Here is a 27,977-nt window from a genome sequence, read left to right as displayed (position 1 = left end):
TGAGGGCGGGCGTGTGTGGGCCAAGTGGGTTTCCCTCCCGCGCGCCCGGTGTGGCTGCTGCTCCAGAGCTGTCTGCTGGGCGGACTGGCGAGCACGTGTATTGGTTCTTTGGTGTTTCTGTTCCAGCCGTGCCGCATCAGAGGGGACATAGGCCAGTCCACTGATGACGAGTCTGCTCCTCTTGTCCACTGTGTCCGCCTTTTATCTGCTTCGTTTTTGCTAACAGGGGAAAAAAATGGTAAGTACAGAAAGGCAGGTGCAGAGTTGAAGGAAGTTCCTTTAGGTGTCAGAGGTCAGCTTGGTCACCAGCTCTGTGCCTCGTGTTTGCAGTAGATGGGGTAGAATCTGGGGCCGAGCTTTGGTTTCCACTGACTGACGGGAGGGGAGGGGAGGGGATGAGGGGCAGCTGGTTTAGTGGGTCCGGTTTTGTTTATTTGGAAGCTCAGTACTGGCTGCTGTGAAGCTACAGGTGACCCCGATGGGTTTTCTTGCAGCCTTGGCTCCGGACAGGGACGTGAGGGTCAGCGTGAAGGCGCTGGCGCTCAGCTGTGTTGGCGCCGCTGTGGCCCTTCACCCCGAGTCTTTCTTCAGCACACTGTATAAAGTCCCTCTGGACACCGTGGAATGCCCTGGTATGTTAACAGTGTAACCGTTGCTGTGAAAATGATTTCAAACCATCTTGACTGTTTTAGGTTTAGAGCAGTACGCTTTCTGAGTTGATTGTGGCATTTGCACTGTTACAGCTCTCCAGAAAACACATAAACAGTGATGTTTTCAGCTTCTTGGACTCCCTATAGATGTGATGTTTAGTTGAAACACACAACAAATCTATAGAAATCTGGAAACATAAGAGCTGGTATTAGATTTATACCAGAAGCACAAATTGTGTACAATCAGAATGCTTTGGGGCATGCCAGCCACGCCAGGTGTTCGCACTCAGAGGCAGTGGGAACTGGGAACTGGGAACTGGGCCCAGCGGGGGCGGGAGCAGCCCAGCGTCCCACAGCGCACGTGTCGGGCGGGGGGAAGCTGTGCACTCCTCAGGTTAGCCTCCTGCCTGCTCTTCGTCTCTCTCTCTTTGGACAAGGGGACAAACCTGTGCTTTGAATTTGTATTAGGTTGAGTGTGGACTAGTCTGAGTTTCTCGAATCATTTCTTTGAAATGAAATCTTGGAATTTTGATTATTGGCTGACAGTCTGGAATTATAATCCAGATAATCTATCAAAGTAATATGAGGAATGTGATGAATATAGAATCTTTAAACCCCAAAACATTTTTTACCCCTGGTGGTTATTGTATTCAAGTCTTTTCTAGATGTGGATTGCACCCTTGCCCTTTTTCTTCCCTGGGAGTTAAGCCTTTCCTCTGAGTTGGGAAGTTGATGGTGGGGACTGGTTCAGTGCCTGGGCACTCTCTCCCCGCAGACGAGCAGTACGTGTCAGACGTGTTGAACTACATCGACCACGGAGACCCACAGGTCAGAGGAGCCACAGCCATTCTCTGTGGGACCCTCGTCTCCTCCATCCTGAGCAGGTCACGCTTCCATGCAGGAGACTGGATGGGCACTGTTCGGACTCTGACGGGTAATGGCCACTGCCCAGTGTTGTCTTCGCTAGATGTCATTCTCAAGCTCAGGTTGACCTGAAGGCGCTTGTTGCTTGCTCTTCTGCTCAGGAAACACATTTTGTCTGGCGGACTGCATTCCTTTGCTGCAGAAAACTTTGAAGGATGAATCTTCTGTTACTTGCAAGTTGGCTTGCACAGCTGTAAGGGTGAGCATGATCATTAGTGGAAATGATTTCTTTGATGAGTGGAAGTTTTACCGGCGTTACTATTAAAACTGGAGCTTAATATTAAATATTTCCAGACATTCTAAACAGTGATAAACATCTGTGTATCCACCACTCAGCCTTAGAAAGAAAACATTGCCAACAAAACAGTTTAATAGACTTTAGTTTAAGTTATAATTCTCAAAATACTTGTTTGAAATATACCTTTCCTAAAGGGTATATTTAGAAATATATCTTGCTCACATTAAATGCAAAACCTGATGAATTAAAAAACAACTCTCAGACCCATAGAACACTGAGTTACAGCGAGACTGGGGCTGTGTACTCACCTTGTTTCGTGTCACGGAGTAGCCTCCATCCTCTGTGTGGTGACGTGCTGAGCTTTATATACCAGTTGGGTCATAAATCACGACTGACCCGTCAACAACAGTCAAAATTAACCAGTGAAAATCAAAATAAAAACCCTACAATTACCAAATTTATGGGATACCTTCCCTTTCTGAAATTTCATGGCCTGGCCAGAACTGTTCCTTAGTTCCAAATGTTTGCCAGGTTGCAGTCAGTCTGTCTGTCCTGGAGCAGAGGGAGGTCTGTCGGCAGCAGGTGAAGTTGCTGACCGGGTGTCAGCACGTGTCAGCCCGCATGTGGACCCGCCCATGTGTGTGCTCAGGGTGCAGGGACGGCTACGGCTGCGGCTGCGGAAGCCCTGGCCTGTGTGCTCGGGTGGCGATGACATCAGCAGGGGCGCGGGTCCCGGGTCCCGGGTCCTGGGTTTAGCAGCGGCAGTGATGCGGCGCACGGTCTCCCTCTTTACCACTGGTCAGTGCTTGCGAGGTTGGTGTCTGGGAGGAGGGGCCATGACAGGGGCAGAAGCGGGAGGAAGAAAAGTTGTGTGAAAGGGACTCACTCACTCACTTTTAAACTCATGTTTGCTGAGATGAGTAGATATGACACATTTCTGAGACGCAGAAGCAGTGCAGCATCCCTGCTGCCATTAGAAGAAGACGGGATGGGTGTGTGAGGGTCGTGAGTCCCCTGAGCCGCCCGCCCGCCCGCCCGCGTGTCTTGCAGCTCTGCGTCGCTGCTCTCTGCGGCAGCAGCTACAGCCGGTGGGGCCTGCAGCTCATCACCGACCTGCTCGCCCTGAGGAGCAGCTCCTACTGGCTGGTGAGGACTGAGCTCCTGGAGACCCTCGCCGAGATCGACTTCAGGTCAGTGAGCCACGGGGTCACAGGACCAGAGCTGCTCCGAGGTGTGACCTGTGAGCTGGAGGGCTGGTCAGCAGGTGCGGGCAGCGGTGGCGGCCGAGCGAGCGCCCCGGGTCCGGGTCAGGGCTGCGCGGCTGGTGCTGCCTCCCCCCGGCTCTGCCCTCGGCGTCACTGAAGTTCTGGGACGGGATGGAAAGAGGAGCTCAGACATCCAAAATAACGTGGCCTGTGTCACTTCTGCTGTTTAAAAGGAATGTGGGTCAGACTGCTGATTTGTATCATGTTGCAGTTAAAAAGTAACTTCTGATTCTTGCAGTTTTTCATTTTCTGAGAGTAAGTTTTGGTTCAGAATGTTTTTTTTTCAGTGCTTTCTTTCAGAAGGGAAATTTTCCTTTATTGTCCAGGTTCGTGTTTTTTAAGCCACCACTTACAGAGTACTTGTTATGTGCCCGGCTGGGCTGGGTGCCCCTCATGGGCATTTCCTTTCAACCCCGGAACATCTCCGTGAAGTCAGCGTGCTGCATGGGGTCTGGGGTGACCTGCCCGTCAGCGGGGAGGGCCCGAGTCTCAGCTCCCCTCCCCACCATCTGCTCCCCTGACTTCTTTGGTGGGTGTTTGAGCTGAACATTCTGTAGGGCACTTGGGGTCTTTCAAAATAACAGATGTTTATATTCATTTTGAAGAAAAATAGTTCACTGAGTATATCTGACTGAGCCTGCAGTTATGAGAGGAATGTAAATTCTGCTTGTTTGAAAACGTTAGTCCCTCTGTGCCTTTAAGTAAGTGCCCCCCACCCCGCCCTCCACGGCTCTTGGATTAACAGCAACCTGCGCCTTTGCTCTCCGTCAGTCTTGCAGGCCATCCATCGGTGGCCATTTGCCGAGTAACTGAATTGTTTCATTGTGAAATGTGTTCTTTTGTGTTAGGTTGGTGAGCTTTTTGGAGGCAAAAGCAGACAGCCTACACAGAGGGGCTCACCATTACACCGGGGTAAGCTATGTTTTAACTTCCAGGAACGCACCTTCCCAGTGGTGCAGAGCTTCTTAGAATGCATTCTGTTTTAGGTTTATTTCGCAGTTTCGATCATGAGAGTTGTGGTTGTTATGTGTGAATTTAAGACTAGTGGAGTTGAGTTCTTCCTCACTGGCTTTCCAAAGTATCTGACCTAAAATTTGGTTAAATACAGAGATTTTATCTGTTTTTATTGTCTCTCTTTCCAAAGTTTCTAAAACTGCAGGAGCGAGTGCTCAATAACGTCGTCATCCACTTGCTCGGGGATGAAGACCCCAGGGTGCGACACGTCGCCGCGGCTTCATTGACGAGGTATCTGCCAAGGGCTCACATCTTGGGGACGCTTTGCCCGGTGCGCGAGGCGTGCGCGTGGAAGAGGGAGCGGCTCAGCGGCCCCGGGCGGTGCTGAGGCTTTGAGCTCGCTTTCAGCTACTCCTGAAACTGTCAGCAAAGGCATTGCTCACTCACAGTCATCTGAAGTGGCAGCAAGAGCAGCAGCAGAGTGCTCGCCTCCTGTTGTCGAAGTAAAGTTTCATGGCCCCAGTTTTGAAATACAGAGAGTAGCACTGAGGAGGAGAGAGACGTCGGCTTCGGCGCTCCCTCTGGGGAGAGCCGCTGGTGGCGTTCTGCTGCACGTCCTGGGTACGAGTTAATCTCTCACAGTTGGGGCAAGGTGTACATGTGACTGCGTTACCTGGTAATTTCCTCTTAGTATATCGTTGGCATCTTCCTGTTAGAAACATTCTCCTAAAAAAGAAGTTGTAGCTGCCACTGTTGTTTGGGCGGCACCCTGTGTTCAAGGATTCATACTTTTGTGCTGAAGCGCATGACGTTTCATAACAGCGCGAGATAAGTAAAGGCTGAAACTGCTCTTTAAGAAAAAAATTTTAGTTAGTGGCCATTTTTTCAGTATGAAGTTGTGGTAAATTTTTATATATTGTTTGGTCAGATAGTAAGTTTTTATTGATGTAAATAATGCATGTTGTAAATAATAGTTCAGTGACTATTGTCATACATAAATGTCTACACATGATTTGTTTCCTTAGTATTAATTCCTGGAATTATAGGCCAAGCCAGCTTTTTGACGTTTTTTCCTAATAGATTTATTGAGGTGTAATTTTACATCTCTTTAAAATTCACCCATTTAAAGTGTACAATTCAATGATTTTTGGTGAACATACAGAGTTGTGCAATCTTCACCACAGTCCAATTCTGGAACATTTCCATAATCCCAGAGAGATCTGTTGTGCCCGCGTGCAGTAACTCCCAGTTCCCACACAGCCTCAGGCAACCACTAATCTGCTTCCTGCCTCCGGAGACTGGCTCTTCTGTGCCTTTTTCTATAAACGGCACCACTCAGTGAGCAGACGGCTTTCTGTCCGGCTCCTGTGGTTGCTTTTTGAGGTCTTGTCCACGCTGTGTAGCAGGCTCCAGCAGTCTGTTCTCTTTCTTGCTGAATAGTGCTCTGTCATGTGGATGACACTTCATTTAGACACTCCTAGTGACATTGTTATTTCCACTTTCTGACTGCTGTGAGTCGTGCTGCTTGAACCCTTGCCCAGAAGACTTTGTACGTTTGCAGCATCTCTTGGGCGGATACGTAGGTGTGGCTGTTCATAGGTTTGATGCCTTAGTGTGAAGTTGCTCTCCAGGAACGTGTCATCTCACACTCCCACTGCCAGCGTGTGATCGTGCCCGAGTCTTCTCACCAAAACAGGTGTTTCAAAATAAGTTCAGTACGGTTCTGTTGCTTCAGCAGACATTGGTGTTTCTTTTTTAAAATGACTTTTATCCTATTTTAAAACTAATACATTAAAACAAAATTTAGGGAAGATATAAAACAGGAAATAAAAATCTTTGTAATCAAACTACTCAGAGAAAAGCAGAGTTACGTTTTGGGGGCCGTCATTTCAGCGTTCGTTGTTGCTGTCTTCTCGCTCTGATGACTTGTGAGGTGCACCTTTTCATGTGCTTAACTGGATTTGGATGACTTGCCTGATCAGAGATTTTGGGTCTTTACTGTTTTCTGTGAATGATAGTAATTTATTATACCTTAGAAAAAAATTGTGCTTACGACCAGGTCTTCATGGAGGAGACTTTAACTAAAGCTAATGGGCTTTGCAAACCAACGTGATAAAATGATTGTTTCCGCAAGTTACGTGACCACCGTTAGGTGTGTGAGTGCACTCATGCACAGCCTGCGGGGAGTGCCCCTCGCAGAAGTGAGCCCTCCTGTTCTGTATTCTGCCTCGGAGCTCAGTTAGTCTGTGGGGGTCTCAGCTGGAGCTTTGCCACCTGGGAGTTGCGGGTCACTCGTGCAAACACAGTCAAAAAAGTAAGGGACAGCCTGTGGCATTCAGATGTGCTCTGTGCTCAGCACTTCCTGAGGACGGTGGCTTGTTGATGCTGATGAGGTTATTGGAAAGAGAGCTTTCAAGCCTTAACCGCCTGGGTGCAGAAGGGTGGTGCCCCACAGGTGGGTTTCCTGTGCTCTCTGAGGTAGATGAACCTTACTTTTATGCTAGGCTTGTCCCAAAGCTGTTCTACAAGTGTGACCAAGGACAGGCTGACCCGGTGGTGGCCGTGGCGAGGGAGCAAAGCAGCGTTGACCTGAAGCTTCTCATGCACGAGGTGCAGCCTCCGTCCCACTTCTCCGTCAGCACCGTGACCAGGTATGCGCCCGAGGCTGAGCCGGAGGGCCTGCTCTGAACGCCATCTTCTCTGGACGAAGAGCTTTGGGTGAGGGTATTTGGGTAGGTGGTCTTCCCTTGCTAGGAAGTCTCTGTTTCAGGGTCTTCCACCCCATCTCTGTTCAGGCTGAGCCGCAGTCACCCCTCAGGGACGTCACAAGGCTCCGAGTTTGTTTGTTACACGTGCACGCTGACAGCGTACTTTCCTGTAGGACCAGGTCACTCATGCTGTGTGTTGCCTAGCACTTGTCCGTGAAGACGCCCACTGTCTCTGTGCTATCCGTGAAGAGCACGGCTGTGTCCCGCCCATGAGTGTCTAGGTGAGGGGCTGTGAAGCGCATCAGAGTTACTTAGGGTTAGCCCCTAGTTCAGTGATTTGCAATTATTATTCACATCTTCTGTGAGGGTCTTTTAAATACAATTTCAAATGACTGTACACAGCCCATTCTTACCTGATTCCCAGATGAGTCGGCATAGATTATAAAAATAATTAGAGCAGAAATGTTTTAATGGAAGTTATAATTTTCTTTAGAATTTCAGTTTGCCAAGAAGGCTGCAGAAGTGATAATAAGACTATTATGCCTTTTTAAAAATACCTCTCTCTGTTTCAAGTGTTATTTTTAAAATTAGCTTGGTATGGTCTTTTTTTCTCATGAGTGACAATTTTTTTAAAAACTTGAACTAAATGACTTTGTGAGCTGGAATGTTCATTTAATCTTTTCTTCTGAATTTAGAACTTAGCTTGTCAAATTTTGAAGCTGCTTTTCCTAAATAGGTGTCATCTCTGCTAATGTAAAGACTGCTTAAAAAACACAAGGAAATAACTTTTCAGAGAATTCCCTTGTTTTAACCTAATTTTCTCCCTTTGAAAAGATTCAGGATAAATATTTCTTTAAGATAAGCAGAAGCAATGTAAGAATATTTCATTCTCAGGAATTTGACAACGCTTAGGGTGGCTGCTTGTCAACAAGCTTGCTGTTTTCTAACTAAATGTCATTTTAGAAAATGAATATTTAGATGCCAACAGAGATGGGTATAATATTTCATTGAAATTGGTTACTAACTACTATTTTGAAAAATTTCTCAGTCCCAGACTCGGGCTGCCCTCTTGCCACTGGGCCGTTTCTTGGGTCCTTGCCTGAGTCCTGCGAGGACCAGCCATGCAGCTCTGCCTGCTGCCGCGGGGTCGGTGGGAGAGGGTGGAGTGGAGTCCTGCGTTCTGTGTCGAGTGCCTTGTGGACGGGCACCGAGGGAGACAAGAGCGCATCAACTCTCATCCTGCGTGGGCTTCATCAGTGTAGCTGGGGAGTGAGAGTTTGGATGTAACTGCAAGGAGGGGCTGAAAGGGGCGTGCGCTGCGGGTGAGCAGGGGAGGTGGCGGAGCCCAGCAGTGGGAAGGACTTCCTCAGTCCGGGGTCGGGAGTAGGTGCGAGACTTCTAAGCTGAAGCTTCAGAAATGGGCGGCTTTGGGCTGGAGCGAGACTGCAGGCGAAGCCCCGCTGGGGAGAGCACTGCTGCGGTCGTCGGGGCGGGCTGCGGGGGAGCAGGGTCGGCAGCTTCAGCCATTTTTGTAGAATGATGACCTTGCTTACTTCCAGTCTTCCTTTCATGTAAAAGTCAAGACTGCTTTAACTTCTTGTGGCCTTTAATCTTAAAACTCTAAATGCCGTTTGAATTTTGAAAATGTCATAAACTTCAGTAGATTTCAAGTCTCCATGTTTCTCTCGTCAGAATATATAGAGGCTATAACTTACTACCGAGCATAGCAGATGTCACTGTGGAAAATAACCTTTCGAGAGTTATCGCAGCAGTGTCTCATGAACTAGTCACGTCGACCACGAGAGCGCTCACAGTAAGTCTCCTCTGGCTGGTCTCGGCGAGGCTGACCCCCGGCGGTGTGTGGGGCCCGTTCGTCATGGCAGGACGCTGTTAGGGCTCTTACGAGTGTGGCTGACCGAGAAGCTGCGCGTCTGTGAACAGAGCCCCGGTTTATTCCAGTGGGGATGGAAACAACTGTTTTTTTTCCTGATTATTAAAGTAATATGTGCTCATTGTGAAAAAATTCAGCCGATCTAGGAAGACGTAAAAGTGAAAAAAACTACCGTAATCTGAATTGGTAATATATCAGAAGTTTAAAATCTCTCTAATATATATGATTCAGGGACTTTATAACACACACCAAGGGGGAGAAATCAGAAATGCCAACAAAGATTTTTGTTTTGCTTGATTATCTGTATCATTACTTATGATGCTGAAATTACAAAAGAATCATAATGTCCAAGAATCTAAGAACGAGTAAGTTCCGGTTGTGACTGATTCTGTAAACGTAGGCGTGTGTTTACTGTGCAGCTGTTAAATGATGCTTTGCAGACTTTTTAACAGTCTGTGGAGAGGTAACCTGGGCTGTAACATCGAGTGAAAAGGCACAACACAAACCTGTGCTTACATGCAAGCAGACCTCAGTCGTGAAGAACAATGTTCACATGTATACGTTTCTCACAGGCTCAGGAAAATGATCGGCAGAAAATTACCAAAGTAAGGTTTAGGATTATGAATGGTTATGTTTTTCAGATATTCGCAAATTTTCTAAAATGAACAAGTGTAACTTTCATAATCAGGAAAAAAGGAGGTTACACAAAAGTAGTGCTGATTTGCCGATTACCAGGTTAAACCTTGTCGTTTATCTTACGTGACAGAGGAAATGCTTGCATGTTGTAAAAACTCAGAAACTGATGACTAGAGTGTCTTAATGAATATGTAAGAGTCTTTCACACCTAAACATGGTTTGGGCTCTCTGTAGTTCGGTCTTCCCTTGATTTGTTCAAAATACCACAAACTCTACTTGTTTGTGTTCATCGTGGCCCACTCGTGTCAGATGCCGTTTTAGGCTTGGGATGTAAAAGCAGAGAAGGTCCCTGCCCTAGTGGTCCCTGCGGTCTGGTCAGGGAGAGGGACGTTAGCGTGAGCGCAGGCACAGACCGGGCAGAGGGAGGAAGGGTGGTGCGGGCAGGGGTGGCACAGGATGACGACTGAGTTCCAGGCGAAGGCGCTGACTTCACTGGTCTGTAACCCGTGTCTCCGTTGTCCAGCCGTGCCTTGGAAGGCACGCGTTTGGGCTGTGGGAGGGCGGATTCCCTGTCGTCGTGTATAGCTCTCAGTTTCGTTTTCATTGTTTGTGCTTTCTGTAAAGGGAAAAGGGGGTTCAATTTAATAAACCCTTTTTGTCGTTTGGCTGTGGTTTTATCCTTGCTCTCTTCAGTTTGGATGCTGCGAAGCTTTGTGTCTTCTCTCCGCCGCCTTCCCAGTGTGCGTTTGGAGCCTAGGCTGGCACTGCGGGTATGTACTTCCCTCGGCGCGCGGCCGTCTACGGCAACGTGGGGCAGTTCTGGGGAGCCGTTTCTTATTAAATCTTTGATCAGTTTGACCTTTTGGGAAAATCCTTAGTGGTATACTTGCCTCTGCCCTATTAGTTGTGTGGGAAACTAGTGATAGGAGCTGTTGGGAAATGCTGAATTAGTTGTGCTCCTAATCGATGTCAGATACTCACTTCTAGGCATTTTGGAGGATTTTGAAGGTGTGATTTGCAGGTTCGTTTAAAGGAATTTGTATATGCTGGCAAAAGATTTTTCTGATTGGCTTGATTCCACTGTGTATTAAAAGTTTAGAATCATTTTTTGTTTAAGCTCAAATGTGACCTGACATTCAAAATCTTGATCAGCTGTAGGAGTGTAGTGTAGGCGCTGTGGTACTACGGCAGCAGTTTCCTTGTAAAAATGGTTCTCTTCCAGTAGACAGCCCTAGCACGTCTGCAGAGTGATCTTGAGTCTCCTGCAGCTTTAAGGAGCCGGCTTCCACATGTGTACTGATGACTGCGGAAAACTTAGGAACTCACCGTCACATTCGGAAGGAAAACTGCAGATCGCGCGCGTGTCAGTGCGTGGCCAGCCGACCTTGCTGGAAGTGGCCTGCACTCCGTCTGGGAGTCAGCGAGCACTTGCATGGGTCGTAGACCCCACGTTAGACCTGACTTCCAAGCAACTTTGATGTTGGAGTAAAATGTGCCAAGTCAAAACTTAGAGAAAGTTAAAAGGTTATCAGAGTAAACAGTTGTAATACTTTTAATCAGATCTGCTACCTGATTTCCTTTCTTAAATGACACTTACGGAGCTGTGGTCATAGAAAAGGTGTTAGTTAACCACAGTAAAACCTCTTTATGAGCTGGTATGAACAGTGCAGTGCCTTCTATTTGGGTCATAAGAGGAAGCAAGACTGTTCGCTTAACATGTGTTCTGTAGTTGGACCGTGCGAATGTCTGCCCCTAGAGTGCCCCCGCTGAGCGCCTCCGACGAGTCTAGGAAGAGCTGCACTGTCGGGATGGTCACCGTGATCCTTACCCTGCTCTCGTCAGCCTGGTTCCCGCTGGACCTCTCGGCGCATCAGGATGCTTTGATTTTGGCTGGGAACCTGCTTGCAGGTACTGGCGCTGCGCTGAAGCAGGGATGGCAGGTTTCCCACTGCGGGGTGGGGGTGACGAGTACGTGGAGGACAAGTACTGAGGTCGTTGCCAGTGGCGGCTTGTTCCTGTCGTCCAAAATTTCAGACGCTGCCGACTTGTGTAAGTGTGGACTGTAGGCAGCTCTTCTGTGCCCAGCATTTTAAAGTAGCCCCTCCCCAGTTGCGCCCCGCAGTTAGTGGTAGGCCGGCTCACTTCTGATTGCAGTTTGGTGGGCACCGTGTGCCAGGAACTGTCTTGGGTACTGGAGCCGTAAGAGGGTGTGGTGTGAGGGCTGCCTTCTCGAGGGGAAGGTAGGTTTGTAGGGCCGCCGTGAGCGGAAGTGCAGCGGCAGGGAGTGGCAGGGGGCTGGGGCGGGACGTGAGACTCACGGGTGGGCAGCAAAGGGCGCCCCGCACAGAGGGTACAGCTTGTGTGAAGGCTGGAGACGTGAAAAAGGTGTGTGGCATTTGAGGGCTGCACGTCAGTTTGCATGCCACATGAGGACGAGGACTAGGATGAAAAAAGTGGCTGGTGAGGGAGGGCCCGTGGCAGTTGAGGGGGTTGGGGATGTCGCCAGTCTCCACCAGTGAGAACTTAGTCTGTTTGCTGTGGGAGGTCATTGGGGAACTTCACGGAAGGGACTAACAGTCGGATGACTCGGCTGACGTGAGCGCGGGCTGGAGGAGGAAGGTAGGGAACGCAGGGGGTTAGTGCCGTGGTTGAGGAAGACTGAGAGTCTGAGCGAGGCAGTGGCTGTGGAACTGTGGGAAGAGACCAACTGAGAGAGTGAAACAGGCAGCATTGGGCCTGGCTCACCAGCTCGACCTTGGTTGTAAAGCTCCGGAGGCCTCTGTCACATCCTGGGTGGGTGTGTGGTGGGGACACACACAGAAATTGGGAACCGTTGAAACCGAGGAATCAGTGGGCCCCCAGGCAGAGGTGTCCAGCAGACTCTCAGCGCTGGTGGGTCTGAATGGCTCACGTCCTCTCGCCGCGGAGCCGGGAGTAACGTATGTTCCTGTGTCACAGCCAGTGCCCCCAGGTCTCTGAGAAGTTCGTGGACCTCTGAAGAAGAGGCCAGCCCTGCAGCCACCAAGCAGGAGGAGGCCTGGCCGGCTCTGGGTGACCGGGCCTTGGTACCCGTGGTGGAGCAGCTCTTCTCCCACCTGCTGAAGGTGCTTAATATCTGTGCGCACGTCCTGGACGATGTGGCTCCTGGACCGGCGATCAAGGTAACTTCTTACTCAGCAGCTGGTTTAATTCTCCGGGTGGCGCCACGGGCTTCCAGACACCCTTCCTTACTCTCTTTTGCTGTAAGTGAACAACATGGCTCTTGTCTTGACACTGGATTGAACACCAGATGTGCTTATCCAGTTTGTAGCCCTTTTGGTGTCATCTGTCACTCACTGTCACCTCTGAGAGGGATCCTGACTTTGCTCGGAGACTCTGAGTGTGGGCCCCGAACGCAGAGCTGAAGTTGCTGGCTAGGTATCTCATTTGCTCTCTCCTGCAATGCTGGCCAACAGTTTTGCCTTTCTCTGACGTGCAGTTCAGTAGTGTCAGCTTGAGAACACATGGCAACTGCACAGTGAGCTTTAGGTGGACGGGCCCCCTTGTGTGTGTGCCGACTCTCTCCTGTCTCTTCCGCCCTGAGAGCTCTCCTCTGACTCGGCTGCTCCTCCCGCTGCCCTCCAGTCTCCCGCTTACACCCGAGTCAGCATCGCACTTCCCCAACACCGACCTTCGTTGCACAGCCTCTGTCCATTGCTTCGGCCGTACATTCCCTAACCCCTGCTGGCCCGACTGCTGCCACTGCTCTCCACGGCAGCTCTCCCTGCCACGCCCACCTTTGGGTCTCATGGGTGTGCCATCTCAGCACCCATGCGTCCCTCAGGACCCCCTCCTGTGCCAAGACGTTCTCTCTGGTTGGCTTCCTGGTTGCCTCTGCCGCCTTATGCTTCCTGGGCTGGTCCTCCTGCCCACCACTCACGCCCCCTCTCTCCCCAAGCTCCAGGCCAGCACCTCCAGCCCCGCCCTGTAGGGGTGGGAGCATTCTGTCTGCACCAGCCAGGACGGGTGGCAGCCGAGCACGTGACATGTGGCCAGTGCAACTGAGGAACTGAACTTGTCATTCTGTTTAATTGTCATGAGATTTAGACTTAGCCAGCCACGTGCAGAGAGTGCTCCCGGGGGGACTGGGCAGCCCCAGGTAGTCAGGTCTGCTCTCCGGCCCTCACAACCTGACAGTCGGAGACCCCAGCCTGTCCTTGCAGCGCCGGCCGGTGTGGCCAGCTGCCACTGGGCGCTTCTCCTTGGAGGGATCTCACATGGGCTCCAGCCTGGGCTCCCCCCGTCCCCCCCTCCCCAGCTGGCGCCTGCCCCTGGGATCCCCCGCTTTGTGTTTGTCAAGCTGGGGGATGAGAGCCGTCACAGCTCTCCATTTTGCCCACCACGTTCTTTGTGTTCCCTTCGGAGCATCTCACAGAAAAGCCCACGTGCTGATGTGCACACGCACAGACATCTGTGGACACACATGTGAACACACTCTTCTGTGTTCCCCGTCCCTGCTCTGCTCCAGGCTGGTGGAGTGTAGCATTTGGACCACTGCGGTGGCCTTTTTTTTTTTGAACAGCGTCATTTACATCACACAGTTACAGTGTAATTCACATGCCACCAAGCTTTCCTGTTAACTCGTTTGAAAAGCGGAGTTTAAAACGTTGGGTTCCTTTCACACCACGGCGCCTGGAGCCTGCCGCCACCGCTGCAGGGCTTGGAGGGGGTGGTGTGCACGCGGTGGCCGAGCTCCGTGGCCGTGGGCTCGGGGTGCAGACCGAGCTGGCTTCCAGGTGGGAGGTGAGGTGCGTGGGCCGGTTCTTCCCCGCGCGTGGCGGCCCGCGTGCCGCGTGCCGCGGTGCTCAGCCCTGCGCTGGGTGCGCACCCTTCACAGCCGGTGTTTTCCGTTTCAGGCCGCCCTGCCGTCTCTGACCAACCCCCCTTCTCTGAGTCCAATCCGGCGGAAGGGGAAAGAGAAGGAGGCTGGGGAGCCGCCGTCTGTGCCCGTGAGCCCCAGGAAAGGTGGTGAGGCCAGTCCAGGTGCGTGGCGTGGCGAGGAGAGGGGTGGGGCACCATTTGTAGTGTGGAAATTGAGACCTGAAGCTTATGCTCACGTCAGGGTCAATATAGTAACTGGTTGGCCTGGGGAAATAAAATACACAGTGAGGCCAGGGACGTGGTTTCCCAGGTCTGGTTTCAGATAGTGAATGTTAGTTTACTGAGTGTGTACAGACCGCGTTTTTAGTGCCCCTGTCACTTGCTCACAAGGGGTCCCAGGAGTGCAGGCGTCCGGCCACAGCAAGGAGCTCGCTGGCCGCCTCCTCCCCTCACCTCACCGCAGGACGGGGTGGGAGGTGCTCTGCTTTCAGGAAGGCGGGTGGGGTAGACGTGGCGGGTGAAATTGTTGATTCTGATGCGTGGAGAACCCTGAAACGGCGAGTGGACGGTGTGCCTTCGGGAGGGCTGGGGGCAGCACAGTGGGGACACGACCAGCCGAGTGAGAGGAACCTGGAGGCTCTCGGATGCTTGGAGGGGAGCATCTCAGAACAGAGGGGGCCAGAGTGCGGTGTGACTGCGGTCACGCGGTCTGTGCTGCTCTTGAGGCGCACGGGGACGGCAGGGCCGAGCAGGAGGTGACCACGCCCGGCTGGGCTCCTCCCCACCACGCCCATCTCAGTGCCGGGGCCGGACGCGACTTGCGACTTGCGTCCCTTCTGCTTGTAGAGCGTTTGTGTTAACGCTTTTAAAAGACGCCGTTTTCCAAGGACTGACGACGGTGCTGGTGGGAGATTTACCAGCTAAAGAGCTTCAGAGCCTTACAAATGCAGTTACCAGCGTGTGCCCGGTCCCCGTGCTGGTGGCTTAGCAAACGAATGGCTCCAAATCCCGAGTCTTCAGAGCCTCACGTAGCGCGTGGCACTTAATGTTTAGTATCCGCTTAATGGTGCCGTGTGCACCCGTACGGTGTCAGGCCACGCCCACTCCTCCCTGTGGTGCTCGCAGGGCCCGTGACCTCAGCGGGCCGGGGGTCGGCCCCCTGTGCCCCTGGGCGCCTTGCGCTCCGAGCGGTCTTGAGATGGACCGGAGGCCACTGAGTTGGCTGTTCCTCAGACTCACGAACCGGCAGCCAGACGCTAGCATCACACGGCTTTCCTCTTCGTACTTCATTTTAGCATTTTTGGGGAGGCACTCAGAATCTGCTTATGCTTGTTAGTCAGCTTCTTGTTACTTCTGATTAATCAAAAGTCAGAGGAAAAATTCGAGTTTTTTTCCACTAGAATACTTTGTAAATCATTATTGCCAGTAATTCTCTTTTAAACTTGGTGAGTGTTTGCTTTTGATGTAAAAATTTATTTTCTGTGTGTACGTGTTTTTAAAGCCTCTCGACAATCTGATACCCCAGGACCTGTCACAGCAAACAAGTCCTCATCACTGGGGAGTTTCTATCACCTTCCTTCGTACCTCAAATTGCACGATGTCCTGAAAGCTACTCACGCAAACTACAAGGTACTGGTTCTTTTATAAAAAGATGCTCGTTCACACATTTCAAAGGCTTGTTGATGTTTTTCTTAGGATTTGTAGGTGACACACATACATACAGATAAGTAACTTAGGCCTTTGGGATGTGAGTCAGTTTTCTCAACTTCACCTTTCAGCTTTGTTTACGTCGCTTCCATCACACAAAAATTTAGGATTTTCATTGGCAAGATGAGCCCTTTATGGCTTGGCGGTGCTGTGTCTGGGCGCCGCGTGACTGCCCGACATGCAGGGACCCACTAGAAGGACCCACAGCTCTGACTCTTCAGCACTGTGATGAGGACACAGCCACACCTGGGGGAGGCGACCTGGGCGGGGTCTGGAGCAGTCTCCCCCGCGAGGGCCGCATGGAGCACACTTGTCCCCCAGCTACGGAAACGCTGCCACGTGCAGGTTACAGAGGCCCCTCTGCCCGCACACCCAGGCTCACCCGAATGCACGCCGAGGGAGTGCGTGCTTAGTCAGCCGCCATTTATTCACACGGTCCAGGCGCTGTGAACCGCCTGCTTGCCAGGGGACATTGGCTGTCAGTGTGGGACGTTTACTGGCCGAGGTCCCAGGCGCCCAGGCGCCCCGGGGCCAGCCTGCGAGCAGGTCTCTGGCGGGACAGCGGCGCGTGGGCAGTTCTGTGCGTAGGGCTTTCTCCCCCGGGTGAGTCAGGCAGGCCCTCGTGGCTTCTTGGAGGGCTTTCTCCCCTGGGTGAGTCAGGCAGGCCCTCGTGGCTTCTTTTAGGGCTTTTCGTTTTTCAATCCCATTCCATTTTTGTAAGTGGAAAGTTTACTGTCTGTGATTTACGTCAGATGTGAAGTATGTGCTCACTTAATTCTTTCCCAGCTCCTGACTGGCTGCCCCTGCACGGTGCCCCACGTCATCCGTTTCCAGCACTGACCGGTTTGGAGCGCTGCCTTTATCACGCACTGACTTCTCACTGTTCTGCAGTTTCATTTACTGCTTTGCTGTGTCAGTCTGTCCATCTGTCCATCCACTAGAAGCACACTTTCTGATTATTGTAGCTTCACAGTGTATTTTTGAGGCGATTAGATACCCCATTTTCTTTAGCATTTTCCAGGATATTTTTATTTATTTTTGCATGTGAACACTAGAATAAGCTTATCTAATTCCAAAGAATTCTGAGGGTATTTCCGTGGAGATTGTATTAAATTTGTAGATTAATTTAGGGAGAACTGATACCTTCGATGCTAAATCTATCTTAATGAAGTATTAAGTGTGAGGTGCTTTTTTTGTATCCTGAAAACTTCTTGTATGTGCCTCAGAAGCACATGAAATTTAAAGGATTTAAAAAATAATTTTAAAAGATTGCCTCACATAGGTTTTGCACGTTTCTTTATAAATGTGACTCAGTCATCTTTTTTTGTTTTTTGTTTTTGTTTTTTTTGGTTACTAATAGATACATCTAAAATTTTTTAAACCATTTATGAAGTTTATCTGGCTTTTCTGAAGGATATAGATAACTTTGAAAGATAAAAATCTTCAACTGCATTTCACAGATTTGAAGGCCTGTTTAGCTGGATGCTTCTCATGTCAGCCCCCGAGTAGAGGAGGGTGTGTTTAAAACCCCACACAGAGAAGGTGTTTCTCGTCCACCTGTTTTCAACTTCGTCATCGTCAGTTCTGGGGCCTGCAGCGCCCCTCTGTCATTTCCCCCCGTCACCGCTTCCCCCCCGAGGGCCTGGGCTCCAGCTGAGCCTCTTCACGTTCTCGGGTCCCCCTCGGCCCTGTGCCTCCTGTGTCCCCGGGTGGGCAGGCGGCTTCCGGACGGGGTGTGGTGCAGAAAGCTGCTGGCACACCGAGGCTGCCCCCACCCCCGTCAGCTCTTCTGCTCCCGTTGGCCTCCCGCCTCTCTCACACTCCTCAGGCCCCGTCAGCCTCTCATACTCCCCTGGTTTGTCTCCTTGGGCTCCAAGCCCTTCTTGGCTCTCCTCAGACCCTCTGGTCCTCGTTCTCCCTCTGCTGTTCAGGAAAGGCCCCGCCCATGCTCTCTTGCCGCCCTCCTCACTATCATCCTGTGCCCCTGGAGGTGACCCCCCCCCCGCCTCCCCGGGAGACGGCGTCCAGCCGCAGCCCGCCCCGGGTCTTCAGGGTCTCCCTCCTGGGTGCCCTGCTCCTTGGCCTGCCTCGGCGTGGCCGCAGGCTTGAGACCACTTCCACGTTCTCTCTGTGCCGCCGCTTGCCTGCTTTCCTCTCTCTTTGCCTGGAAAGTGTTTCTCTCTTTCATCCTGAGCGAGTCGGTTTTATTTCCGTGAGCGAATTCCTTTCTATTTGTTGTGGTGTTTTGTAGGGTTTTTGCAGTGTTTATTTTCAGTCAGTCCCTCCCCTCACCCTTCTTACATACGGTGCCTCTGGACCTGACCCTACCCTCCGTCTGCTAAGTGGGGAAATCTCTGCGCAGTTCAGTGAGGCTGGGTCCCTCAGAGGCGCGGCTTTGTACGTCTTAAGACTGATTTAGTATTTTGTTGTGGCCAGACTGAAAGGCGGCGCCTGAGTTAGACAGGACGCCCCAGGGGCCCTGATGTGCGTGGAGTAGGACGTGACCCTTGTGTTTGCCATGTGCTGCTGGTCAGGTACTGATTATGATGGATGTTGACACTTTTTTTCTCGTTATGATAGAAGCTTAGGAATTCTTTCTTTCAGAGGTGTCAGTATAAGCTGGAAGGTGCCCATGAAAAGAGCTTTCATACAGCTATTACGGAAGAGTCATTTCCCTTCCAAGGCCTTTTCCCAGTGCTCAGAACAAACAGGAAGCCCTGGTGGTGAGCGCTGGGCTGCCCGGCGGACCCCCACCCCCCACCCCGGCAGCGAATAGCGTTCGTCTGTCTCATGTGGCCAGAGTGCGACCCAGCCAGTGACCGCGTGTTCCTTCTCTCCCTCCACCTTCCCAAGGTCACCTTGGATCTTCAGAGCAGCACCGAGAAGTTCGGGGGGTTTCTGCGCTCTGCCTTGGATGTCCTCTCTCAGGTCCTCGAGCTGGCGACTCTGCAGGACATCGGGAAGGTTGGTGCTTGGCTTCTCCTCGCCGAGCTGCTGCTGCCGCACTTGGCGTGGGGCCCTGCGGGGGCCGCGTCATCCTGGCGTGTTGGGAAGGCGGGGCCTGCAGCTCTGGCGCCCGGGTCTGATCCTGCTCTTGGCCTCAGACTGGGGCGGGGATTTCTCTCTGTGTCCTGTTTTCACTGTTTTCTGTATATCAGCTCAGACCCAGTGAAATTTAAAAATTGGTGGGTTTAGAAACCTGCTGACAGAGTCCTTCATCTTACTGGACCTTCGCACCTGGAGAGCTCAGAGCAGTCTAGGGGGTGTGGCTGGCTCCTTTGGGACCTTGGGAGATGGCAGAGCTGTGCTTGAGGCTTGTGTCCTTTGGCTCCAAGTCCCCCCCCCCCACCTGACTTACACGGAGGTGGCCGAGCGTTTGGCGTGGTGCGCGCCCGTCCGTGTGTCCACGACCCACGTCCCGCGGTTCACGCTCCGCCCGTTTGCTTGGCTGTGTGTGTATCCACCTGCCGTGAGTCACCGACAGCCTGCGTTAAACTCGTCTCCTTTAAGTGGATACTAATGAAGTTTGTTTGTTTTCGTTTTTCTGAATCTCTTTTTGACACGCGTGAAGCTTACCTCATGGTAATCGTTACACACGTCACCTCACGTTTCTCCCCGGCCATCCTTGCAGGTTCCCGCACGTGAGTTGAGTGGGTTGGAGCCGTGCTTAGTCTAGGGCCGATTACTCCCCAGCGAGGCGAGGCCTTCCTGGGCTCAGGTTACCGCGTGCCCTGCCCGGCTGGGGGACCGGCCGCCGTCCCCAGCCCCGTGGGAGCACTGGGCGCTGCTCCCCCGATCGCTTCTGATGAGTCCCCCGGCCTTGGGCGGTTTCCCTGCACACATGTTGCTTGGTTCCCTGTTGAACACTCAAGGTCTCCCCGGGTCTCCAGAGTCCTTGTCCTGTGAACTCTCATTATTTCCGTGTCCCCAGCTCTCAGCTCCTCGCCCAGGGGTCCCCGGGGCTCTGCTCTGCCCCTCTTCCTGTGACATGGAGGCTCTCTGAGGGCAGGGGGCCGGGCGGCTGTGGGGCTCCCTGGGCTCCGCTCCCTCCTCTCCGGGGTCGCTGTCCTTCAGTGCCTTCTGTTCAGGGTCTTGGAACCGTGGTTTCGTATGTTGTGTGGGTGTTTTTGGTTGTCTGGGTGTAGGGTAGATCTGGTCCCTCTTGCCCCATATCGGCCAGAAAAGGAGGCCTCTCTGTTACATTGTGTATTAATACTTGTGCTGGGGACACGCTTCCGTGTTACTCTGGACACTCAGGAGGCTGCTAACAGCAACCTTTCCTCCCCGTTTTCAGCGCCCAGCGCAGTCTCTGGGGCGCACCGAGCGCCCTGTGCACGGTTATTAGCAGAGACGGCTCCTCGGAGCCTGGGTGTGGTGTGCAAGGGCCTAGCCCTACTTCTTCCCTTCCTAGCCCATCGGACACCTGCTGTGAGCCGGGGGCGTGCGAGGCTCAGCCCTGCAGAGGTTGGCCGGGTCTGTTTGGAGTAAACCAGGGTATTAAAAATATTTGGCCGGGAGTATTTGAAACCAGCAGAAGTCTGTTACTTTTGAGTGCAGGAAGTTATACCAAACAAATGAAGTGAGAGGCGTCTCCAGTCCAATTTGTGTGGTGGAAGCAGTGGTGGTGACCAGGTGGCAGTGAGGGGCCAGTGTGCCTTTGACGCTAGTGCCCTGACTGGTTTGTGTCTCTGTGACTCCGTCCTTCTCGGTTCTTCAAGAGGACCTCGTTTCTGAGGACAGCGGACAGTCTGGGAGGAAAGTCATTTGAAGCCAGTCGTCTCGGTTGTTTTGTTTGGTTACTTCTGTCTTTTGGGGAGAGGTCATTAGGCGTTGATTTGTTTTGACGGAGGTACTGGGGATTGAACCTAGGAGCTCGTGCATGCTGGGGGCGGGCTCTGCCACTCAGCTGTACCCTCCCCCCGAATCTTGGCTGTTTTTGCAGACTGCTGCAGGGCACTTGTAAGACTTCTTGTAATAAATCACGCTTGACATGCCACACGCAGCTGGATGTGTGCGGGGGCTTGCAGACGCACGGCCTTTGCCGCCTCTGTGCTCAGCATCCTGCTCCCAGGGTGGCTCTGGGTGCTGGGGGCAGTGGGCACTTGGGTGGTGTCTGAACGAGCGAGTGGGTATCTGATGCATGAAAGGAAGAGTGAGATACAGCCACTTAGACGTCAGTGGTTTTCACTGACTGTCTCTTCTCACGATGGAAGATGAAGAGCTGCCTCTGAGTCCCCTCGACCTTGCTACTGGGCGTGGTTTCCACGGGCACCGTCTCATGTCTTTGGTCTCATGTCCGGGCTCCCAGCAGCAGTATGTCACCCGTGAGTCACTCACTTGAACCTCTCCCGCCTGTCTTTCCACAGTGTGTTGAGGAGATCCTCGGGTACCTAAAGTCCTGCTTCAGTCGGGAGCCGACGATGGCGACTGTGTGTGTCCAGCAGGTGAGAAGGTGGTGTGTCTGAAGCCCTTCACTGGGTGCGGTGATGCAGTGCTGCCTGTCACTGTGAGGTGGTGCCGGTGGCACGCCTGGCAGCCCCACGCATCACTCCTTTGCTCTCTGCGTTACTGGACCAAGAGGGGTCCTCCTCCCGCCCTCCCTCTCCTGGAGGGGAGGCCGACGCTGTGGAGGGCAGAGGACATGAGAAGCTGGACCCTCACTACTTACCTGCTGTCCCAGTGTCCCTGCAGTGCCCCCCATAACCTGGGTTTGCTGATTGTAGCCAGTTGCTTACAGGTGGATTTGAGATTTGGGGGGGCGGGTGTCTTAAAGTGTTGCTCGTGCTACGTGAAGTCCAGTGTTGATGGTTTCAATTCTTTCCCTCTAGTTGTTGAAGACCCTCTTTGGGACAAACTTGGCCTCCCAGTTTGATGGCTTGTCTTCCAACCCCAGCAAGTCTCAAGGCCGAGCGCAGCGCCTTGGCTCTTCCAGCGTGAGGCCCGGCTTGTACCATTACTGCTTCATGGCTCCATACACCCACTTCACCCAGGCCCTCGCCGATGCCAGCCTGAGGAACATGGTGCAGGCCGAGCAGGACCGCGACCCCTCCGGGTAACCGCCCACTGTTCTGGCCGTAGCAGTGGGGTCAGGATGTGTCTTTAGTAGAAGCGTGAAAGGGCAAGCAGTGAATAATTTGTCAAAAATAAGTTAGCCAGCACCTTCTAATGGTCTTTTGTGTTCGGAGAGCTCTGGGAAGCATGATTGCTGCAAAGATGCTGAAGGCATGGCCCCTGCCTTCAGAGAAGTGGGCAGTCCAGGGAGTGAGACGAGGTCTGGGGCTTTTGCTGTCTCAGAGAGGCTGGGCTGGAGGAAGAGGAGCACAGAGCAGCTCCCTGGGGGCTGCGAGGGCCCCCGCCCGACGGTGCCAGCGAACCAGAAGGGGCCACGCAGAGTCCTCAGGTGGCCAGGCACGGCGAGATAACCGGGCTCGTGAATGACTCTCCCTTTAGAGCGGGACGCTGTGTGTTGGTGGCACTTTTGGGGCTGGTAGCTGAGGTGACCCAGTGGTGCCAGTGCGTCAGGGTATTTGGGGAGCATAGAAGAATCCTGGGTGGTAGTGCTCTGTTTTGTAACTTTGTGGGTGAAAGTCTCTTCACTTAAATTTATGGTTGTGTTTATGAGGCCCGGAATTACAGTAGTTGTTTCTTAAATTGCTATGAATTATTCGCAGATACTTGAGTTCCTGCTCTGTAGTGACAATGGAATTCCTTGTGTTTCTTTACATAGATGTAGTGATAAAAACAGCTACGGTTAAAATGCTACAGCATTTTAGGAAAATGCCCCATGTTTTGGGCTTTACATTGGTGACCTACTTACTGTTTCTCCAAGTTTCAGAAATAAGGCTCTTTAAATACCTTGTCTAATAATGTGGGGTATAAATAAAACAAGTGTCTGATTATTGTCATTTAATTCTGTATATGTTTCACAAAAAGGAAAGGGCATGTATAATTGATGTAAATATTTAAAGAAAGTTTTTCCCAAGAAAATCAAGTGATGTCTTCTAAGTCACTGAATCTTTCAAGTGACCGTCGCCTCTCAGCCCCACCGCAGACTGGGCCGAGTAGTGAATTTCTGTGGCAGAGGAAAGCTCTGTCTGCGGTGGCCTGCTTTGGGCGACAGGATTTGATGGCTGTCAGTCAGCTGTAAACTCTGTTTCGACTGATTATCTTCATTCAAAGAGGAGTCTGGTGCTGCCGCGTGGAGTGGCTGTAAAGGTCTTTCTGACTTTGAAGCGCTCTGCTTTTGTGAGTGGGAATCAGTGTGGCCTGGAGGGCAGCTGAGCGCCCAGGAGAGGACTAAGGGTATTCTCTGCCCACCTTTTCTCCTGTCTGGCAGGTGGTTTGACGTGCTCCAGAAGGTGTCTACCCAGCTGAAGACAAACCTCAGCGGCGTCACGAAGAACCGTGCAGACAAGGTGGGGGCCGGCAGCCGCACACGGGCGCAGTCCCGGGGTGCGGCTCCTAGCCCGCTGCGGTGAAGACTCACCCGCGGTTCTTTGTCTTTTTTCCGCAGAATGCTATTCATAATCACATTCGTTTATTTGAGCCTCTTGTCATAAAAGCTTTAAAACAGTACACGACCACAACCTCGGTGCAGTTACAGAAGCAGGTTTTGGATTTGCTGGCACAGCTGGTTCAGTTGCGGGTTAATTACTGCCTCCTGGATTCCGATCAGGTCTGTCACTTTTCTCTTTTGTCTGCCACGCTCGTTCATAATTTAATAAAGGTTGTCTTAAAAAGACACTGCAGACTACCTTAAAGAAGTGTGCGGTTTGTTTTCCCGCTGTCGCTGCCTCCCTCCTGCCTCATGTGCTCGTGGATGCAGAGGGCCCGGCCTGTCCAGTCCTTGGCCAGCGCTGGTGCCCTTGGCCCAAGCTTGCCCCGTCCAGGGTCAGCCACTCCCCATCTGCCAAAGGTTCTTCCCATCCACTCACCCTCCCCCACTCCAAGATAAACTTGAATTTAAATTGTAGGATGTAACTGAGATTTATTGTTTGGGGGGACACTTTGCAGAACCCAGAGTCTTATTTTAAACTGACGAGCAGCTGTGATGCTCCGTCTCAGACAGTCTGGAAGTAGCTCCCAGCCTTGACAGGAGCGTGGCCTCCCAGGGCAGCCCTTACGCGTGCTCCTGCAGTCCCTGGTGGCTGTGTCTGGGTCGGCCTGAGCGCTGGTGGACCTCAGCTGCTACCCCTTCCTCAGGCACAGGTGACTCTGGAAGTCGTGTCAACTTCGTGATGCAAATTCTCCTACAGCAGGATTCATGCTGGCTAAATTCCCTGCAGATACAGTGGCCTTTAGGTCATCAGATGTGGGTGTGGAGAGAGGAGGTGCAGCATGCCCCACGCCCCTCCGCTCTCTGCAGGTGCACAGAAGCCTGCAGCTCGCCCCCAAGGCCTCCGTGACCTCTTTTCTGGCAGTGTCAGGTTTTCTTGCCATGAGCACTCGAGCCTCACTCACGTTAGTTGTGATTTGCGTTTATCACTCAGCACCCCTTCTCCCTGGTTCCCAGATTCAGTACAGTGACAGTTTTTTGAACAGCTGGGAGGGAAAACTGGAAGGGAAGTGGTTTCACTCGGGCCAGATGATGACTTACTGAGCACTGCTGTGTGTGTCTCGCCCAGGGGCTGGGAGAGCATGCGGAGCAAGTCCCATGCTCCTGGTGCTTGGGGCACAACTGGCCCTGATCCAGGCCTAACGTCCTGCCTCTGCTCCTCGCGGCCACCCCTCACCCTCATCACCCCCTCGGATTCCCGCTCCTTCAGATCCTGGGGTGGTGGGAGGGAGGAGATGGGCTGACTTGGGCATCTTATCTGTAAACCGGTGCCTGGAAATTCCTGCCATTTGGTTTGCCATGAACGGAAACCAGCTAGTCCTGCTGTGTGTCTTGGGTGCTCCCTGGTATCTCCTGGAATTTATTGTTTCCAAAGAGGTTCCACCTCCATGTTGAGTACATGTGTTTGAAGGGATTCCTGAAAGCGTCTTGAAGTTACCCAGTCTGACAGTAGGATGCGTTTGAGTTCTTGTACACAGACAAATTAACCTACTGTTGGCAAACTTGTTAAAGATTTACGCAAGTGAGTGTGAAGGGAAGTAACCTAGTTTGCACATTAAATTGACATGAAATTTTTATTTCCCTGCTTGTAGGTGTTCATTGGATTTGTGCTGAAGCAGTTTGAGTACATTGAAGTTGGCCAGTTTCGGTAACAGCGTTTTCTATCTTAGAGTTCCTGTCCTTGCGATGTGATTGTGTGTAACTTTAGGTTAACATGAACATTAGCTTAAAGGATTGTTCGGGGTTGTTGCTAGGCATTGGTTTTAATGGAAACCTGATTAACATGCTGTGGGGTTTTATTTCTCTTAAAAATGATCAAGTATCTCAAGCCTTGTCTAGAAGTAGTTCTGCATCTGATAATCCCACGTTGTCTGTTTTCATTTCACGTTGCAAAGCATTTCGTTGTAGGTGTTTGCTAAGTGAAATCTCACTTGATAGAACACGGGTTTTTCTTAGAGAAGACAGTTTTAGGTGTGGTTTTCTTCAGTGAAGGCGACTGTTACGCACTTCACTTGCGTTAACTGCAGCTTTTCCTCTCAGACGGTGAGGTTTTAATCCTTCCTGCTCTGCCAGTTGTAGGTATGTAATTATTGAAAATTAAAGTTCTTCAGTTTCTGAACTACTTACTAGCAGGGAAGCAGGGCAGGAGGGCATGTCCCGAGGGCCTCACTGGCCTAGAGACCCAGTGTCTTGTTCTCACTGTGCGACACCTTGACTGTGTGGTTGGAGGCAAGTTGCTCTTCCTCCTCTGGGTCTCAGTGTCTGCAGCTGTGAGCAAAGCGGCGCGTGGAGAGGCCAGGGCTGCACCGCTGGGCACCCAGCGCCCTGGGCGCCCACCCCACGCGCAGAGCCTGCCGACCGTCCAGGCCGCCCAGCCGTGCGGCGCGCCCACCCGGGGGCGGGACCTTCAGCTCGGCCTGTGCCCCCCACCCTGCACGCCCCCGTTTCTCACGCGCTCTCTCTCGGCTTTGCACCATGAGGAGTTTTATGCTGTTTATGTTGATTATCTTCTGTTTTAAAAGGAAGTGTCTAAATGGATGTTTTTGTTTCCAGGGAATCAGAGGCGATTATTCCAAACATCTTTTTCTTCCTGGTATTGCTGTCTTATGAACGCTATCACTCAAAGCAGATCATTGGGATCCCTAAGATCATCCAGCTCTGTGACGGCGTCATGGCCAGTGGCAGGAAGGCTGCGACGCACGGTAACGGGCAGGCCCCCCAGAGGGCGCCAGCGTCCCTGCCCCCGCACCCGCTTCCCACTGCCACCTGCCGCCCTGTGCTCTGCAGGCCGCGCCAGGGGGCGTGCACGTGTGCCCTCAGGGGGGAGACGTTTAGAAAGGGAGAGAGTGCACTGTCCTCTCAGGAGCTATGCCCCACTTAGGTAAAAGCAGGGAGGGGATAACGTGAGGCGTAGGTAGAGTCTGACGCAGATTATCTGGTCTGTCCATATGCAACAAAGGACTTTAAAGTCCAACTCGTGTCAGGATGCTGGATTTAGTTACCCAGGGGTGTTGGAAGGTATAGTTTGGCCTTGATTCGGGGCCTTCTGCTTTGCCTGATTGTTGTGTCGGAGCTTAAATGAGGCCACAGGAGATGGCCAGCCAGCTGTTCAGGGCAGCCTCCTTCCAGCCTGTGGAATGAGGCGGTGTGGTTTTAAGAATGATCTGTGACTATTTCTTTGAACTTTTTCAGCTGCCCTTTCAGCATTTTCCCACTGATTCCTCCCAGCTCCGTTGTCAGGAATCTGCAGGCATTTGAACTATGGTCGGGGCACCTCCTAAGACCTCTGTAGGCGGCCCACTTTGGGTTCCCCTTTCTGTGCACTGCCGTGCGGCGACCACCAAGCTGTGTGTTGGGGCAGGGGCTCGGACCCTCGCCCGCTCCACACCTGCTCGACTCTGTCACAGCCGTGCTGGGGCTCACATTCTTGCCTCAGCAGATGGGCATGTGGCTGCACATACGGCCTTGGGGTCACTGGATAGAGTTGAAACACAAATGTCAAGTAGAGAGATGACTAAGGTTTCCCGGATCAGAGGGTCTTTGGATAGAAAGTTGATGGCCAGCCAAACCCACTGCTTTCTGCTGGGAAGCTTGGGCACCTGTGGACAAGGCAGCGAGTATGGGGGTGGGCTGGGGGTCACTAGGGTGAGAGAGTGTGCCTCTCACTAACCCTGGTGACATGGCTGTGCTGCACCCCTTCAGTGAGGCATTTCTTAGATGGTTTATTCATATGCTGTTGTTAGACTAACAAATTTACTTCATTGTTTTGGATAAAAACAAGACTTGGGAAAACCCTCTTTGATGAGAAGAGTGAGTTTAATTACTTAGCATAGAAATCTAATACTTTGACTAAATGTTTTCTATTGAAAAAACACCTGTTTTTTCAGGTGAATCTTTAAACAGATTATGCATGAGACTAGAACATTGCTGTTTTAGTTAGTTGGAAGGTATTATTATTTTGAATTTGACTTTTGAATTTGTGCCTCTTTGTATCAGAAGTAACATTATGTCGCAGAAACCCCAGGTTTGTTGGTTTGTTTTCAACATTATCAAGTGTCAGAGAAAACCCCCGGCCTTCCATGATGGTGTACAGATAATTTCACGACTCATCGTTCATAACCCGGACTTACCCCGTAGCACAGAGCCAAGTGTGGACTAGGGCGTCCTCAGTTCCTGAGCAGTTTGGAGGTGCTGGCGCTGGCTTCCAGTGTGCCTGCCCCTGACCCTGTGCCCTTCTGTGCCCACAGCCATCCCGGCCCTGCGGCCCATAGTCCACGACCTCTTCGTTTTAAGAGGAACCAACAAAGCTGATGCAGGAAAAGAGCTTGAAACCCAGAAGGAGGTGGTGGTGTCCATGTTACTGAGACTCATCCAGTACCATCAGGTGAGAGGTGTGGGCGGTCACTGGTCCTCACTGTCCGTGCAGGGATGGAAGGGAGTGCCACGTGGCCGGCTGTCTGCTGGTCAGTGGGCATCGCTTTGGGCCAGCCCTGGGCTCTCGGGTGGGAGGGGCGTGAGGCGACGGGAGACTTGGTAGGGGTCTGTCTTAAAGGCAGTGCAGCCTGGCCAAGGCCATTCAAGGTAGCAAA

At 52.0% G+C, this 27,977-nt stretch overlaps 1 protein-coding gene across 5 annotated transcripts in view; it reads left to right on the top strand.

Moving 5' to 3' along the window:
• Nucleotides 1-27,977, top strand: part of HTT (huntingtin) — a 123,361-nt gene that overhangs the window by 48,719 nt on the left and 46,665 nt on the right. For 3 of the 5 annotated variants that reach the window (XM_074351387.1, XM_074351373.1, XM_074351395.1), the window contains 22 exons: nt 127-238; nt 495-632; nt 1,426-1,584; nt 1,676-1,773; nt 2,863-3,002; nt 3,926-3,989; nt 4,222-4,322; nt 6,536-6,682; nt 8,432-8,552; nt 9,960-10,036; nt 10,996-11,174; nt 12,225-12,427; nt 14,162-14,288; nt 15,628-15,755; nt 18,687-18,797; nt 21,200-21,277; nt 21,662-21,885; nt 23,170-23,248; nt 23,347-23,508; nt 24,981-25,036; nt 25,942-26,090; nt 27,636-27,772. In XM_074351387.1, coding sequence (XP_074207488.1) covers nt 127-238; nt 495-632; nt 1,426-1,584; nt 1,676-1,773; nt 2,863-3,002; nt 3,926-3,989; nt 4,222-4,322; nt 6,536-6,682; nt 8,432-8,552; nt 9,960-10,036; nt 10,996-11,174; nt 12,225-12,427; nt 14,162-14,288; nt 15,628-15,755; nt 18,687-18,797; nt 21,200-21,277; nt 21,662-21,885; nt 23,170-23,248; nt 23,347-23,508; nt 24,981-25,036; nt 25,942-26,090; nt 27,636-27,772 — 2,790 coding nt within the window. The remainder of the gene's footprint in view (nt 1-126; nt 239-494; nt 633-1,425; nt 1,585-1,675; nt 1,774-2,862; nt 3,003-3,925; nt 3,990-4,221; nt 4,323-6,535; nt 6,683-8,431; nt 8,553-9,959; nt 10,037-10,995; nt 11,175-12,224; nt 12,428-14,161; nt 14,289-15,627; nt 15,756-18,686; nt 18,798-21,199; nt 21,278-21,661; nt 21,886-23,169; nt 23,249-23,346; nt 23,509-24,980; nt 25,037-25,941; nt 26,091-27,635; nt 27,773-27,977) is intronic. The other 2 variants (XM_074351381.1, XM_074351403.1) reach the window with 1 other exon arrangement.

The sequence above is a fragment of the Camelus bactrianus genome, chromosome 2 (assembly GCF_048773025.1).
Source record: "Camelus bactrianus isolate YW-2024 breed Bactrian camel chromosome 2, ASM4877302v1, whole genome shotgun sequence".
Lineage (NCBI taxonomy): Eukaryota > Metazoa > Chordata > Mammalia > Artiodactyla > Camelidae > Camelus > Camelus bactrianus.
The sequence above is the reverse complement of the archived record's forward strand: the minus strand, read 5'-3'. Positions and strand labels throughout refer to the sequence as shown.